The 14,155-nt window shown below is 35.5% G+C and overlaps 1 protein-coding gene across 1 annotated transcript in view; it reads left to right on the top strand.

Annotated features, from left to right (window-relative positions):
- TMEM245 (transmembrane protein 245) overlaps positions 1 to 14,155 on the top strand; it is a 76,242-nt gene that overhangs the window by 23,868 nt on the left and 38,219 nt on the right. Inside the window, exons 7-11 of the mRNA XM_053945321.1 lie at positions 3,049 to 3,072; positions 8,471 to 8,575; positions 9,889 to 9,971; positions 12,052 to 12,142; positions 12,942 to 13,040. Of these exons, the coding sequence (XP_053801296.1) occupies positions 3,049 to 3,072; positions 8,471 to 8,575; positions 9,889 to 9,971; positions 12,052 to 12,142; positions 12,942 to 13,040 (402 nt within the window). The remainder of the gene's footprint in view (positions 1 to 3,048; positions 3,073 to 8,470; positions 8,576 to 9,888; positions 9,972 to 12,051; positions 12,143 to 12,941; positions 13,041 to 14,155) is intronic.

Raw genomic sequence — 14,155 nt, 5'->3', positions numbered from 1 at the left:
TTTTTTAAGTTAGATTACCAAATGTTTTGGCTTCAGTAGGCACTGTTGAAGAGGAAGTAAAAAATAAGCAGACACAAAATAGAAATTTGAGGAGTAAATTGTTACAGCTTACCTTTTATTGGGTGTGTGTGAGAAACCAAGACTGAGGGATCATTTCCTTTGCAATTAGAAGTTTAATTTTTAGTATTTTGTTTTTAGCTTATTTTCATGGGAGCTGGATCTGCTTAGGGTTTTTGTTTGGTTTGGTGTTTTGTTGGTATGCTAAGTTAGTTGGAAACTGAATCTTAGCATCAGGATGTATTGAGACTCTTAGCTAAGTACAGCCAGCTATTGACAAGGTCTTTTTCACACCAATACTTAGTGGGTAGTACTTGGGCTGGCAAACATGGTATGCCCAGTTAGGATATAGTTCCAGATTTGAGTGAAATGTAGTGAGAATGAGGAACATATCTTGAAGTGGGATGTCTTTTTCCCAAACAAATTTTAGGAGGCTAGTGTAGGTAGTCTGGAAAATAACCCATTGTGAGAAATGGGTGAGTACTGCTCATGCATGCAAATCGGACCCTTACTGATTACATCTGTTTTTTAAACAAAGCCATCAAGAAAAGAACTGCTTCTCCTGTCACAATTCTCATTTACTCCTGGTTCTCCTTGAAGTGCAGAGAAATTTGAAATGAAGAGAAACTCTGGTCATGAGAAGGGAAAGGGCATTGCATTTTATTATTTTTATAAGCACTAGATCAGTCTGTGTATGAATGTGTCTCCTTTAAATATGGACTATGAAAATAGGATGTTGTTACTGTATTCTTTAGTACATGGCTGTGCATTTGCCTCATGGAGAGTCAGCAGACAGCAGTTCAGATGTGAGAGACTTCCTGGAAGAGAGAGTAGGGAGGCTTCTCTTGTCAGCCACTGAACCATCCTAAACTTAATAGATGGGGTATCATGTGTGTTCTTACCAACAGTAGAGAATTAATAATTTTCTTTTTTTTTTTAAATTTTTTTTTTATTTTAAAGAACACTGTTGTCTTACAATATGATGACTGCAGTTTGATTATAGAATTTGTGAGGGAGTTTTGGCAGTGGCTCAGTTGCATGCACTGGACTTGTTAGAATGTACTAATATTTTACATGCATGCTTTCTGATGTACTTGAGTGAATCATGTAGTTGTTACATGCTTTTTTTTAGGTAGAGTGCGCTAGAATTTTATATGTGGATTATTTAGATTGTTTGGATTTTGGATAAAGTCAACTTCTATTTCTTCTGGTACCAATTTCAGCACATAGTTTAACGAAGCACAGAAAACAAGCAGAATCTCTGCCAGTATATTTATTATAGAAAATACTTTCATAGACATGTAAGAACTTAGATGAATAGTTTTCCAATAAAATACTGGAAAAGTTGCTATAGACTTATTAATTTTGGATGACTTGAAGATTAGAATTAAGCTGTAGCCTATTTTCAAATATAGGTTGATTACATTTGTAGAACGACTTAAACATCAGTATTGGTAAACTAATAGACAGGGAGAGCCTCCCAGGTACTGTCTTAAATTTTGATCAAAAATATTTTTATTTTGGACATAAAATGTTGTTTCCTAGTTACTGTATTTATCATCCAGTTCCTGGAGGCTGAAATTACAGAAAAATACCAAAGACTTCCTTTCACATTCTGCTAAAATCTTAGGGCTCTTTTGTTGTATTTTGTATGGAATTGCGAAGTGGAGCAATACAGCCATGAGATCTATGTTTTTTCCAAAACGAACCTCAGGTACAGATAGTAGGTTTTAAAGTACAGAAGTAAAATTAAAAGTATGTAATTTAATCAGAAAACAGCTTCCCCTTTTTTCACAGATAAATTATTCCATATGTGAAGAGGTAAAGTAGAAACAAATTCTACAGTGTCAGTTTGAGGCTTTTGAAGCCTTGTAATTAATTTCTCTGACTGTGACTCTTTCCCTAAGTAGCAAATGCTAGTAAATGTGGGTGCTTTGTGACATATTTTATTTTCATATTTCCTAATGTTCATGTTTCTTTGTAAATCTGGTTCTAACTTAATCAACATTATGAGATGTTTATAAGTTTGAAATATTCATACCTTTTGTTTCCATTGGGAGCTAATGTAATTTCTGGCAACTGGCAAACATGTTAGATTTAATGAGAATTCAATCGTCTTGTTTCCAGGGAGAAACAAACTTCACTTACATGATCTTAATCTCTAACAGAGATGAATAACAACATCAAAGCTCTTCTCTGTTTTGATTAGGGTACTTATGATTAGCAATGGTTAGAATTAGGAGTATAGTCCTACATAAACTAGGTCCTGAAATGGATATACTTGAGCATGTGGATGAGCATCGGTAAAGAAAAATAACTTTAGAGCAAAAGGAGAAATTGACTTTCAAGAAGTGCAAGGCGAATTACATGAAATCTGTACGTTTATATGATCTACATTTTACTGCTTTATGTATATCAGACTTAATTATGTATTTGATGTTGTGTCATTGAATATGAATGCTTTAATATGAATGTTGTACCAAAAAACCATATGGAATCTGTCCAAGAGTAATTGACATAATAGGAGTATTTTGAAATGCATAGAATGGGAATATATGAATGCCTGAATGATAGTATTAATGCCATAAACTAGTACCTCATGTTAAGATTTGGTGTTTTGCTGAAATGTCCTTCTTAGAGTACAAGTCCTCCTCTGAAATGTGATGGTAGCTCTCAGTATAATTAAACTGGAATTGTCCAGATTGTGCTGATAGCTCTGTTGGTACCATTAAAGCTGTTCATATTTGTTATATCCCTCTTTGTTTCAAAAGTGCATGTTAGTAGTAAAACCCAGGTTCTTGCATTAGAATTTGTTATGATCTTTTCTTCCTATTGCAATTTACCTTTGTGTCTAGAACAATTTCATTTTCATTCTGTGGATGACTTTGCCTGCTTCTCATTGCTTTTTTCCCTATTACTGCATTTTTCAATAATTTTCCACTGTGTTGTGTTTTTTTCCCTTTTCTTCCATCTCCGCCTGCCACTGACAAGCTGTGGCACTGGCTTAATAAGAAGGTAAATAAACAGAAAAATTATGATTCCAACTAATGGATTCTGTGGTTTTGGGGAGTTTGATTTTTTTTTTTTTTTATATATTTTGCAGCATGAACACTTCTTAACATGCCTTGCTTCATATAGATTTCTCTCTCAAATGCCTATTTTCCAGCTCTCAGTATAAGCTACTGAAGGTCATATAATTCTATCTGATCTCTTCTACTCCAGTGAATGCACATAGTTAAATGTTTAGCACAGCAGAGGATTGCATTAACCTTTCAAGGGCTAGAGTGATTTAGGGGCACTTCTGTTTAAAAATAGTTGATCTCCACCTGGTCCCCACTTGTACACCTAACAAATCCAGTTCTCTCCCAGTCTGGAGAGCTGTTCTCTGCTCAGGGAAAGCATCAGTTAACCAAATTACCACGGGAGTGGTGAGGGTGTGAAGCACAGTTGTAAAGCTGTAAGTGCTTGCAAATAGTTTAGGGACTGGTTTCACTGAGTGCTGTCAGTCTTTTACTTTTGAAGTGCCAAACTTGCCTGTGTACACAGGCAGAGTATGTAGTGTACCAGGACTGAATGCATACAAAATGAGACTTTGCATGGCCTCAGAACTGCTGAACCTTAACAAGTCTGAAGGGAAGAAAAAGGCGAGTTAAAAAAAAATATTGGTAGTTGGTGTAGCTAAAATATTTTTTTCCTATTGTGTGGCTTTTAAAACTGTGTGATAGGTTTTCATTATTGAGTTATAATTGTCCACGAAGAGGGGCATTTTAAATGTTCTTTTGCCCTTGACTGTATTTCTCCTGTTTTAAAATTACATTTTTATTTCCCATCTATGAAATGTTTATCTTATGTGAGTAATTTCTGGTTAGTAAATATGTGCAACCATAACCTGTCATAATTTTTTTTTTTTTTAATTAGATACTGGTTTGTTACAAGAGTTCAGATAAAGAGCTGAGTTTGGTGACCCACAAGAGAAAGTGTAGTCTTAATTGCTTTTTTTCTGTCTTTTGTCATTTTTGTTGAAAATTCATATAAGTAGATATGGGCTTTTTTCCTTAATACTGGTAGGTTGCAAAACCAATTTAACTGTAATAGCTTTAAATGCTAAAATGTCTGGATTTTATTTTTAGTTTAGAAATTTGCATTATTTGGCAAAACCCTGTGGATATAATTTCTTAACAGAGTATGGTTTTTTAGTTCCTTGGAGTTATCTTTGAAAACTGTTGGTTTACTTTACAGTTTCATAAGTAGAAATCCTGAAAGTCCTATGTATTACATACAGTGTTGACCTCTGTGCATGAACACACAGTAATAATATTATAACCAAGATTTTAAAAAAGTGAAAAAATGTGCAACCAGTGGATTCATTTTGTTGTCTGTAGTGTCTTGGTGATTTTTTTAAAAATAAAAAAAAAGTCACACTCTACCAGAGGCAGAAAAAGGAGGGGATTTGTACTACAGAACACTGGCTGCAGTTAAAAGGTGATTCCTTTGGTGCCTTTCTCCTTTTTTCCTGTCTTTGAAGGGACGTACTTCAGAGACCACAGACATAAATTTCTGGTAATCCAGCAGGAAATTTTAAATCATATGGATATGACAGAGTTTGAAATGATGGTTAATTATGACTGCTGGTGATAAACCTTGGCTTTTTGATTCCTGTTCATGGTATATAGAGCCCAAAATGTAGAATAGATTCAGTCAGTCTGGCATAATTTGTTCTTAATAACATTGTCTGTGTCAGGAGTCTTTAGAAGGAATTGCTAAATTCTTCTACTGCTTTTGGAGGGATACTGGGGTAGGTAGACTTGAGACCTCACAAAGACTGTTCTCTACATTTTCTAGCTTAACTACTCAGCTGACTCATTTCACCATAACCTTGAGATGTGTTCTGGTTACAGACTTCCCCTTATTCTCTGCAGATGATATTAATGAGATGCTATCTTCAAATATTAACTAAGTAAAGGGAAATGAGACGTCTAAGGAATGTCTTGGGAAAAAATACTCATAAATAGCAGAGCTGTTTACAAAAAACACCTAAAAGTCCATATTGGTAATTTTATGTAGTTTTAATCAAAAATGAAGTAGATGCCTAGGTGTGCTTCACTGTTTGGGTAATGTAGTAAATTAAACATGCTAGAAAAACTACTGCTCTGAAGGCTATGCGGTATGAAACCTGCAAATATTAATTCATAATTGATGTATCGTACTGCATAACAGGGAGAACCTGTCTAGATAGTAGGATTTCTGATTTTTAAGTATGGATTTTTAAGTTCTGTTACAGCTTAGTATAATATGGTTTGTGTCATCATCCAAAAGTTGAAAGAGGGAGTACTTGCAAATTATTGAGGAGCTTTCTAATAGAATGTAACTCAATGATAAAAAAAGTTTTTACAGTGAGCTAGATTAAAATAAAAACCTTCATAACTTTTCCTTTCAAAACTGTGACAATTAAAGATAGTTTTTTGTGGACAGTCTATCACAAATCAGTAATATTTCAGTTTGTTTTCACAAGTTGACCTTCTGTAGCTTAGGAGCCTGGCTTTCCTTTACCTTTGCATAATCTCAGATGCTGTGGCAGCCTCAGCTTTCCACTGGTGACTAACTTCTGGATTAGAAGCTTGGAACCAAATATAAAACTTCATGACCTCTGGCTAATGAGTGTGTTTAGTCAGTACGTGTTTGTCTCTGTGTGCATGCCCATGGTTTACAGGAAGGGTGTAAAGGGAGGTCTCGCACGATTGGGGTAAGAGTGAAGTCTGGACCTGATTTGGTGATAAGTACAACCACACAGACATTTAACAGTGCAGCTTCCCTGCAGTGAGTAGCTTACCTGTACCTATGCATTATTTAACATGAGTGTGAAAAGGTAAGGGATTCCTAAGGAAGTGTTGTGGGTTAATGTAGGGGAAAAAGTGTGTTGTAATAGAAGGAAAAAAAGAGTAAATATAGCCTTAAGTGAATGTTGTCCATCTGCTTTTATTTGTACAATACTCAGTCCAAGTCAATCTTCTGCTGTGATGTATCTGTACCACTTACATAACTCGGATCCCCTTAGGTCTGTGTTGAGAGATGTAATTGCAGTACCTGTAGGCTTGCCAAAGCCAGTTCTCATCAGGCTTCCTTGGCCTACCTGCCCGAGTAAATAGAGACAAAGTGGGCTTGCATGGCTGAGGCTGCTGCTCGTAGCAGTACATCATCAGTGCTGCCATGACTTTACTAACTAGATTAAAGGTAATCCAGGGTTTACATGTGCTGCAGCTGCACCTTAATAGCAGTCCAGGCGTATTTGAGCCATGACTATGAGTGTCCGGGAAAGATACCTTGTGCCATCTCAGAGAGAGTCCTCATCCTGGTCTTTTGGAGCTTGATCTTCCAGTGGTTGCTCCATGGCAAAACATCTAAAGCATTCAGCCTCATGTACACTGAGATTTCACCTATTGAATACCCCTCACACAATCATTGAGCCTAGCATTTTTTGAAATTTCTAACAGTACTTCCAATTACGTGGATTCAGGGAATCTGATTAAGGTGCTATATGTAAGACTACTGGATTTCTTTAAACTCTTACTTAGAAAAGTAAATAGCAGTTTGAACTTTGTCTGAAACGAGGGCAGCTTTAATTTTTAATAGCTTAATTTCAAAGTCCATGCTATAAAATTTCTTCCCCTGCCTATTCAGTGGTGTTTTCTTGGAGATACTTGTTATTTCTGTCCTTTGAAACAAGGACTTTCATTTCTTGCTTCTCTTGCATAATCACTAGGTGTACATGAGGCTTGGAAGGACACAACAAATCTCATTTAAGTCTTATTTCCAAAGAGGTAACCCCTATATATGTGCCCTATGTAGGGGCTGCTCTAAGTTTTTCAGAGAGCTGCAGTACTGCTGCAAGCAGGTCACTTCCCTCCAGCACTGGCAATGCATTTCTGATGGCTGAAATATGTTAGCAATGTTGAAAACCGAACTTAGGTTAAAAATACCTAAGACAAAAGATTTTTCACACTCACCCATGTTTTCCAAGTTCCTTTCTGCAGTTCTTAATATAGTACAGTCTTTGTTACAAGAACTTGTGTTAATTTAGATCAAACAAGGAGCTGGGTGTAAAAACTTGAAGTTTAAAAATAGTTACGTGATGTACATAAACTGCTCAGTTACAGTTTGTACATTTAAAACAACAAACACACACACAAAAAATCCTTACTTTTGTCAAATAGGAGATCTGACTTCAGTGTTGACCAATTCAATTATCACACAGCAGTCTGAGAAGTTCGTTGTTCCAGGATCAATTTCATGTGTAGGGATAGGGTAAATAATGAAGAAAAAACTAATGTAAACCATTAGCATGCATATTAGTAGTTTTATAAGATCTCTAACTAAAAAGTTACCAGCTTAATCATTGAAAATATAACTTTCACTTACTACACATTGGCTTTGACCTCAGTTCTCATGAATCACAAATTTTACAATTGTGCTGTTGCTTTTTCCTGTAGTAATGCTAAATGGAATAGAAATAGACCTGGTATTTGAACCATAGGAGCTAGAAAAATGTATTTGGTCATGCTTGCATGTGCTTTCACAGTTTTTTATGTAAACAGTCAATTTGTGTATGAGATGAAGCTCAGCTGCTGTGTTCCAGAGCGCTCTGCAAAGTCGTGTGACTGAGCAGTTTCATTGTTTTGAATGACATTATCAGAATTTCTCTACTGAAATGTGGCATCAACATTTGCTTACGGACATGTATGTAATGGGCCTTTTTGTAAACTGACAGAACAACAAATGTGCCTGTTTCCTGTATCAGTCAGTTTAGCTGATGCTGAGCATCCTCCTGAGACTGGAAGTGGATAGAAGTAGTGCTGAATAATTGGCCTGATATTCAATAATGTAGAACCCCACCTGTCCCATTTCAGTTCAGAAGGTGATGAGGCAGCTTTAAAAATTTTATTACTTGCAAAAATACCTCATTTGTCATTTAGATGGCTCTTAGCTATTCAAATCTGAAAGTTATGGTTGTGCTTTGAAATCCTGTGCAGACAGTATCTGTAAGTTTCCAGGTTGCTGAAGGACAAGAAACAAAGACAAATTTCTGGGTTTAGTTGACATGAATGTCTTCTTTAGGTACTTCTCTAGGTCTAGTAAGTAATTGTTGAATTATTGCTTGCTTTGCAGAGAGCTTGCTGTGTTGTGTGATTATGTGTACATGTTCTGCAAAATCACATCATACCATGACTTTAATCATGCTAACATTGCTTGTTAATTGTTCATTTCCAAGCTTGGGCATAAATGCTGTTCAGTTAGAGCCTGATTTTGTACTGTAATTGTAAATAAAAATAACAATACTGTTGCATAACATATAGTATTGCTTTCATTAAAGATTGATTTATGTGCTACAATTTGTTCTTTTTTTTTTTCTGCACAGATTATCGTGTGGTTGGAGAAAATGCTAGATAAAATAATCAGCATTTTCATAATATTTTTGTTGGTGATAGGAACCCTTCTGCTAGCTCTTCTCCTTACTGCAAAGGTACAGTGTCCTAATGAATATACTCATAAAGCTCATTTTCATTGCTGATGAAGGTTACTGATATTTTATGAGATTGTATCGCTTAAAGAATTTTTCTAAATGTTTAGGAACTAATTGCTCTGTGACAAGTTTAACTTGTCACCATTCCAAGACTAAAATATACAAAAATATATCAAAATTTCAATGTTTCTATTTCTTTGTATTTCTGTGATTTTTACCTATGACAAGGCTAATATATAGACATTTGTAAATACAGAATTCATTCTAATAAAAGAATTACTAGCTTATGTATTACAGGACCAATTTGTTTTGCATCCTGTTGACACTTTCCTTGTCAACGGAAGAACCACTTAGATTTTTTTCTCTTTAATTTACCTCACATCAGAAACATTTGCAAAATAATTAAGATGTATTTGTCAATTTGTTTGTGTAATCGCCTGTAACAACCTCATGGTATCCTTTTCTCAGTTAAATGTACTGAGATTCATAATCAGGTATTCTCTGAAATTGATGTTTGGTTTATGGTTGAGTTTGGGTGGGTTTTTTTTTTTTGCTCACCAGAAGAGGTCACTCATGTACTTTTTTTCCCTTTTTCCTTAATGGAGCTGTTTTCATACTTGAAATGGTTAATGGAGATTGAATGTTTGACTTGAAAACAGTTACGGAACAAAGATCAATGTGTTCTGATATCAATCTCCTTTATCCAAAATGTAGGCATATGTAATGTTGAGTACTTAAAATTGAAGACTTTTGAAGTTGTGCAAACATTCCTGCCTAAAGCTCCCTTACATTCATAGAAGGAGTATTAAGATATTTTTAAAAGGTGTATTTTATCTTGCTGAAGAATTTATTTGGTTAGGCACTTCATAGCAGGGTTCGTCATGTTAGAGCTAAGTATTCATTAATTTTTACACTTCTTTGATCCATGGCTTAAAAAGTTGTATCTGAAACTTTACTTTGTATTTTAGTGCTTCTCTTGACAGCACTGCTGTTATTGTTCAATTTTTTTTCCACTGATGGGATAAGGTTTAAATTTCCATTTGCTATTACTAGTGACCAGAATTTATTATTGTATTGACTAGGTGTTTCTTGGGTTAATGGAACTTCTTTCTTCATAGTGGGTTGTTTGCACTTGAAGAATTATTTTTTAAATGTACAAACTGGTCACTGCATCCCTTCCCACCTTTCCCCTGCCTCCCCACCCTCTTCCTTCCAATACCACTCCTACTCCCCCCAAAAAATAATTCTTTCTGAGTGTAGGAAGAGTTGTAGTTTGCGCTGCATAACATTTCTCCTCTCTCTCTTTAATTTAGGTACATCAAGAGAGTGTTCACATGATTCAAGTCACAAGCAGCTTGATCAATGAGACAGTAGCCAGTCACCCAGAATGGGCAAAGTAAGAATGCTGAAGTTAAGCGAATAGTATAGGGTGGATGAACAAGCTTCCAGGTGCTCTTATGCATAGTTTTTAATTTAAAAAATCCCCTAGGTGAACAGAAATGTGGGTATCTCTCACAGGCAGATGTAAAAGCTAAACTATCAGACAGCAGAGATGTGTATGCATCACTCTGGAGGACTGTCAGTGTGGTATCTCATTTGAGGACTGGTTGGGTTTTGGTGGTGAAGGACAGCTCTATGAACTTTTCTAGTTACAGTTGTGGAGAAGAAACTTGTATAGTGCAGAGAATGAAGAGATCTGTATTTTGTCCCTTTTTTGTATGAAAGAGAAGCGCTGGCAAAGAATGCTCTAGAAAGTTTCAAGATAGAGCTAAATTATTTTTTAAATATAGAGAGATGGATTTGGAGTGCATTTGAAGGAATAGGAGTTGAAGGCGTTGTTCCTGGAGTGAACTGAAGAAGAATTCAAGGGTGGGTGGGGCGAGTTTGGTGTGAGTCAGTTGGGCAGGGCCATCCCTGTTAAGAGTAGATGTGTGTAGTGTGCACAGTGGGGAGTTTGTAAGGTTTGGTCTGTATAATGACTAAAGTAAGCACCAAGACGAGTAGTAAGGGAGAGAGGCAGTGTTGAGAGAAGTGCATCTAGAGGAAAACATAGGCACACTGGTGAGAAAAGAGTCATTGCATGAACATCAGAGGGGGAATAGGTGAGACTGAAAAGTGTGATTTTAAGGGGAGCATGTTCCAGGTGGATTTCATTCTGATTCAGCTAAACAGACACCGGGCAAATGTGAGACACCAGACTGACAGCAAAAAAAAGATCTCTGCAGAATAAGAATGGTTGACTCTTTCAAGGGCACATTTTAAATAAAAGTGATGGTGGTTTAAAAAGATTGAAAGAAAGCAGATGCTGTATTATAAGAGCAAAGCAATTTTTCAAAAAGAGAACGAAAAGGATATAGTTAATAACCACTGTAGTAATACATGCTTTAGCACTACTAAAATAATCACAATCATGAGAACAGAAAGCACATAAAGCACTTGGTTTTATTCCTTCATGGCATCTCTTGCTGTAAGATGGAAATAAGTGGAACTAATGGAGGTGGAAATTTGACTGTCAGAAGCTTATTTACATAATGAAACTACTGGAGTACTAGTTAAATAATTTGCAGAATTCTAGTATAACTTTTTACTTCCAGTGTTTGCATTCAAATTTGAAGTACCCATAACACTGTATTTTAGTTCATTAAGAGTAAGAATACCTCTTGCCAAATCCATGAAGCTTTACCAGCTTTCAGAGCTTGATGCTTGTATTATGTTTAGAGGTAAGTGATTGAAATATCTTGGAACATTTCTGAAGCATTATACAGACAGAGGAGCTTCCATGTTGATCTTCAGTTAGGTGAACAAATACAGCAGTTCTGTTTCCTGAATGCTTTCATTTTGTTTTGGAAGGGTTCCAACAAGTGCCATTGAATCAAGATGTAAAAAGAAAGTCAAAGCAGAGATTGTGTGCCCTGTATTCACAAGTGGTAAAATGCTGACGATTCAGTAGGGTACATTGCTTGAAAGTGATGTGCGTCCCTGAAGAAATTCACGAGCAGGTGGTTTGATGAGGACTTAGAAATAACTGATGTTCAAACCTTTTGTCAGCAGGTTGCTTTTTTATGGCAACTATGTTAACAATTTACATTCAGCTTGTAATTTCAAAGGGTTGTGTTTGCAGCTAGATGAGACTGCTTCATATGATATTTTCAGGAAACCCTGGGAAAAAAAATAATATTGTAGGAACAGCGCACATAGAGATTGAAGAGCAGATCTCTTCTGAAAAAGCTGAGATATCAAATTAATTAAGGTTTCAGGAACCTTGGAGGATTTTAAATGCAATGACGTGCTTATGGGAAAATCTATTCCTTGATATGTAGAAGGAAACGGTTGAGTTGTAGTAAGCTTATATGTATTTAACCATAATGATTTGTTGTTTCAGAATGTTAATTTGTAATGTGTTTTGGGTGTAATGTAGTGAGTATAATATATAACAGTTAACTTTGTTTTCCCTCTTTAAAATCCACCCCCACCAGCTGGCTCCCAGAAGCCCAGGTCATTCAGAAGGCGCTCAATTCTGCAGCTAACAACGTATACCAGTATGGCCGAGAATGGATCACACACAAGGTAAGAGCAAGCTGTCAAAAAGCTCAAATTCTTTGGTTTTTGTTTTCATTTCTTGTATTTCATAAAAGTAAAAAGAAATAAAAATACATTTGTCAGGAGTTCTTTTCCATGTGTTTAACCATTTTGTTGACAAATCTATTCTTTCTGGTTTGGGACTTTTGAAGGAAGAGTGAGAGTCATTTCAGTAGTCTTTTCTGTTCTGGTGATAGTTTCTTTTTAAGAACTGAAGAATCTGTCATCATTCCAATGATTCCCAGTGAAAATGCATCAAATAAAATTGAGTAATTTTTTTTTTAACTGACTTTGGCTGTCGTAGTATAAACAATGTAAACTTCTATTGCAACCACTGCCCCTTCCTCTCCCTAATTTCTGCGTGGGCTGGGTGTGATACACTGGACATTTTTTAAATCATAATTTGTATTGTTAAGCTATATTCTTCAGAAGAAGAATTTGCAAGATTCTTACTTATATGTTTGATATATAGCACACATCTTAAATTATTTGAAGTATTTACTCTAAAGATATGATCAAGGATTTTGGATTAAGAATTTTAGAGACAGCATTTTTTTTCAGTGCAGAAAGAAGTCCTTAGTGCAGCAGAATGTTTTTTAACAAAGTCTTTGAATTGTGAACCATTTTGTCTGAAGTGTGTATTTCATACTGATACTAATTTTTCTAATAACTTGGGTTTAAAATGTGCCTTTACAGACAGCTGTACATTATTTATCAAGCATGAAGTTCATCAGTGGATGCCTGCTTTGTTCTGTCCTGTATAATAAAAGATTTTTATGTGTTTTAGCTCCATAAGATTTTAGGAGAAAAAGTAAATAACACTGCTGTGATTGAAAAACAAGTGCTGGAGCTCTGGGACAGGCTTTATCACTCTTGGTTTGTGAAGGTGGGTAACTTATTTAAATGGTATTCATGCTCTGACATAATTATACTAAATCTGTATTTCTGAGGGAGAGATTAACAGACAGCTAAAAGGTTGAGTAAAGCTAGGTAAAATTTTTAAGTGTGTAAGACACATCATTCTAGAGTCACGGTTTTAGTATAGCCAGAGCTGTGTCCTACACTTAAGTAGTTGTGTGTTTTTGTGTGTGCCATTTTAAAATTTTCTCACTTTTTATAATTAGTATTTCATAGTTTAGCACTTTCTGCTGATTATTCGGGTTGTTGAGGTCTTGGGAAAAGGCATCTGGTCTTCTGCATGATTTATGTAATTTTTATTAATTTGAAAATGTGAGAAAGTAATTGTCCTCTCATTAAGTTTCTTACAATGCATTTTTACAGCCATATTATAATGGGTTCTGTACACTGAATCCTGAAAAGTTCCTAAGTGTTAAATTGTTGTTATGCTGCCAATGCTGTTTGCAGTTTAAAGGAAAGAGCAATTCATTAGCCATTGTGCAATGGAAATATCAAATCCAGAAGTCATATTCCTGGAATACTGCTGTATATTTAAATGATTTCAATTATATTAACACTTTTCTTTATGTAGTTATTCTTCAAGTACCTCTAAAGTTCGAAGAAGATCTCTGCATTAAAGAAATAACAGTTTTGGTATAGAACTAGATGAACAGGTGATAGGTCTCTATACAGTTTACAAATACAGGAGGCCTATTTGAGGGAGATTTTTGACTACTCATATGTTTCTACTCTAAATAAATTGCTAGCTCAGAAGAAAGATCTCTGTGTTGGCAGTGGATTGTTATAGAAGGTTGCTAATAGTACATCACAAAGTGTAACAGTGCATCTAGAGAGAATTGGTAATGAGCAGAAAAGGTAATGCTCTTAGATAAATCAGTGCAGGGACAGCGCCTGGAATGTTATTTGCCATGTGTGGCAAAAAAAAAGATACTGCCATTTTGAATGCAGGCTGCTAAGGCTAAAAGTGTGCAGAAAATTTTAGCAAGTAGTGGAATGCTTATTGTAAAAATCAGAGTTAAGAACTTGAGAAGTCTCCTTCTATTAAAGACTACGATGTTTTAGTCAGCGGGTTTGCTTAAGCTT

Source organism: Vidua chalybeata, chromosome 1 (assembly GCF_026979565.1).
Source record: "Vidua chalybeata isolate OUT-0048 chromosome 1, bVidCha1 merged haplotype, whole genome shotgun sequence".
Classification (NCBI taxonomy): Eukaryota; Metazoa; Chordata; class Aves; order Passeriformes; family Viduidae; genus Vidua; species Vidua chalybeata.
Note: the sequence above shows the minus strand (reverse complement) of the source record. Positions and strands in the feature narration are given on the sequence as shown.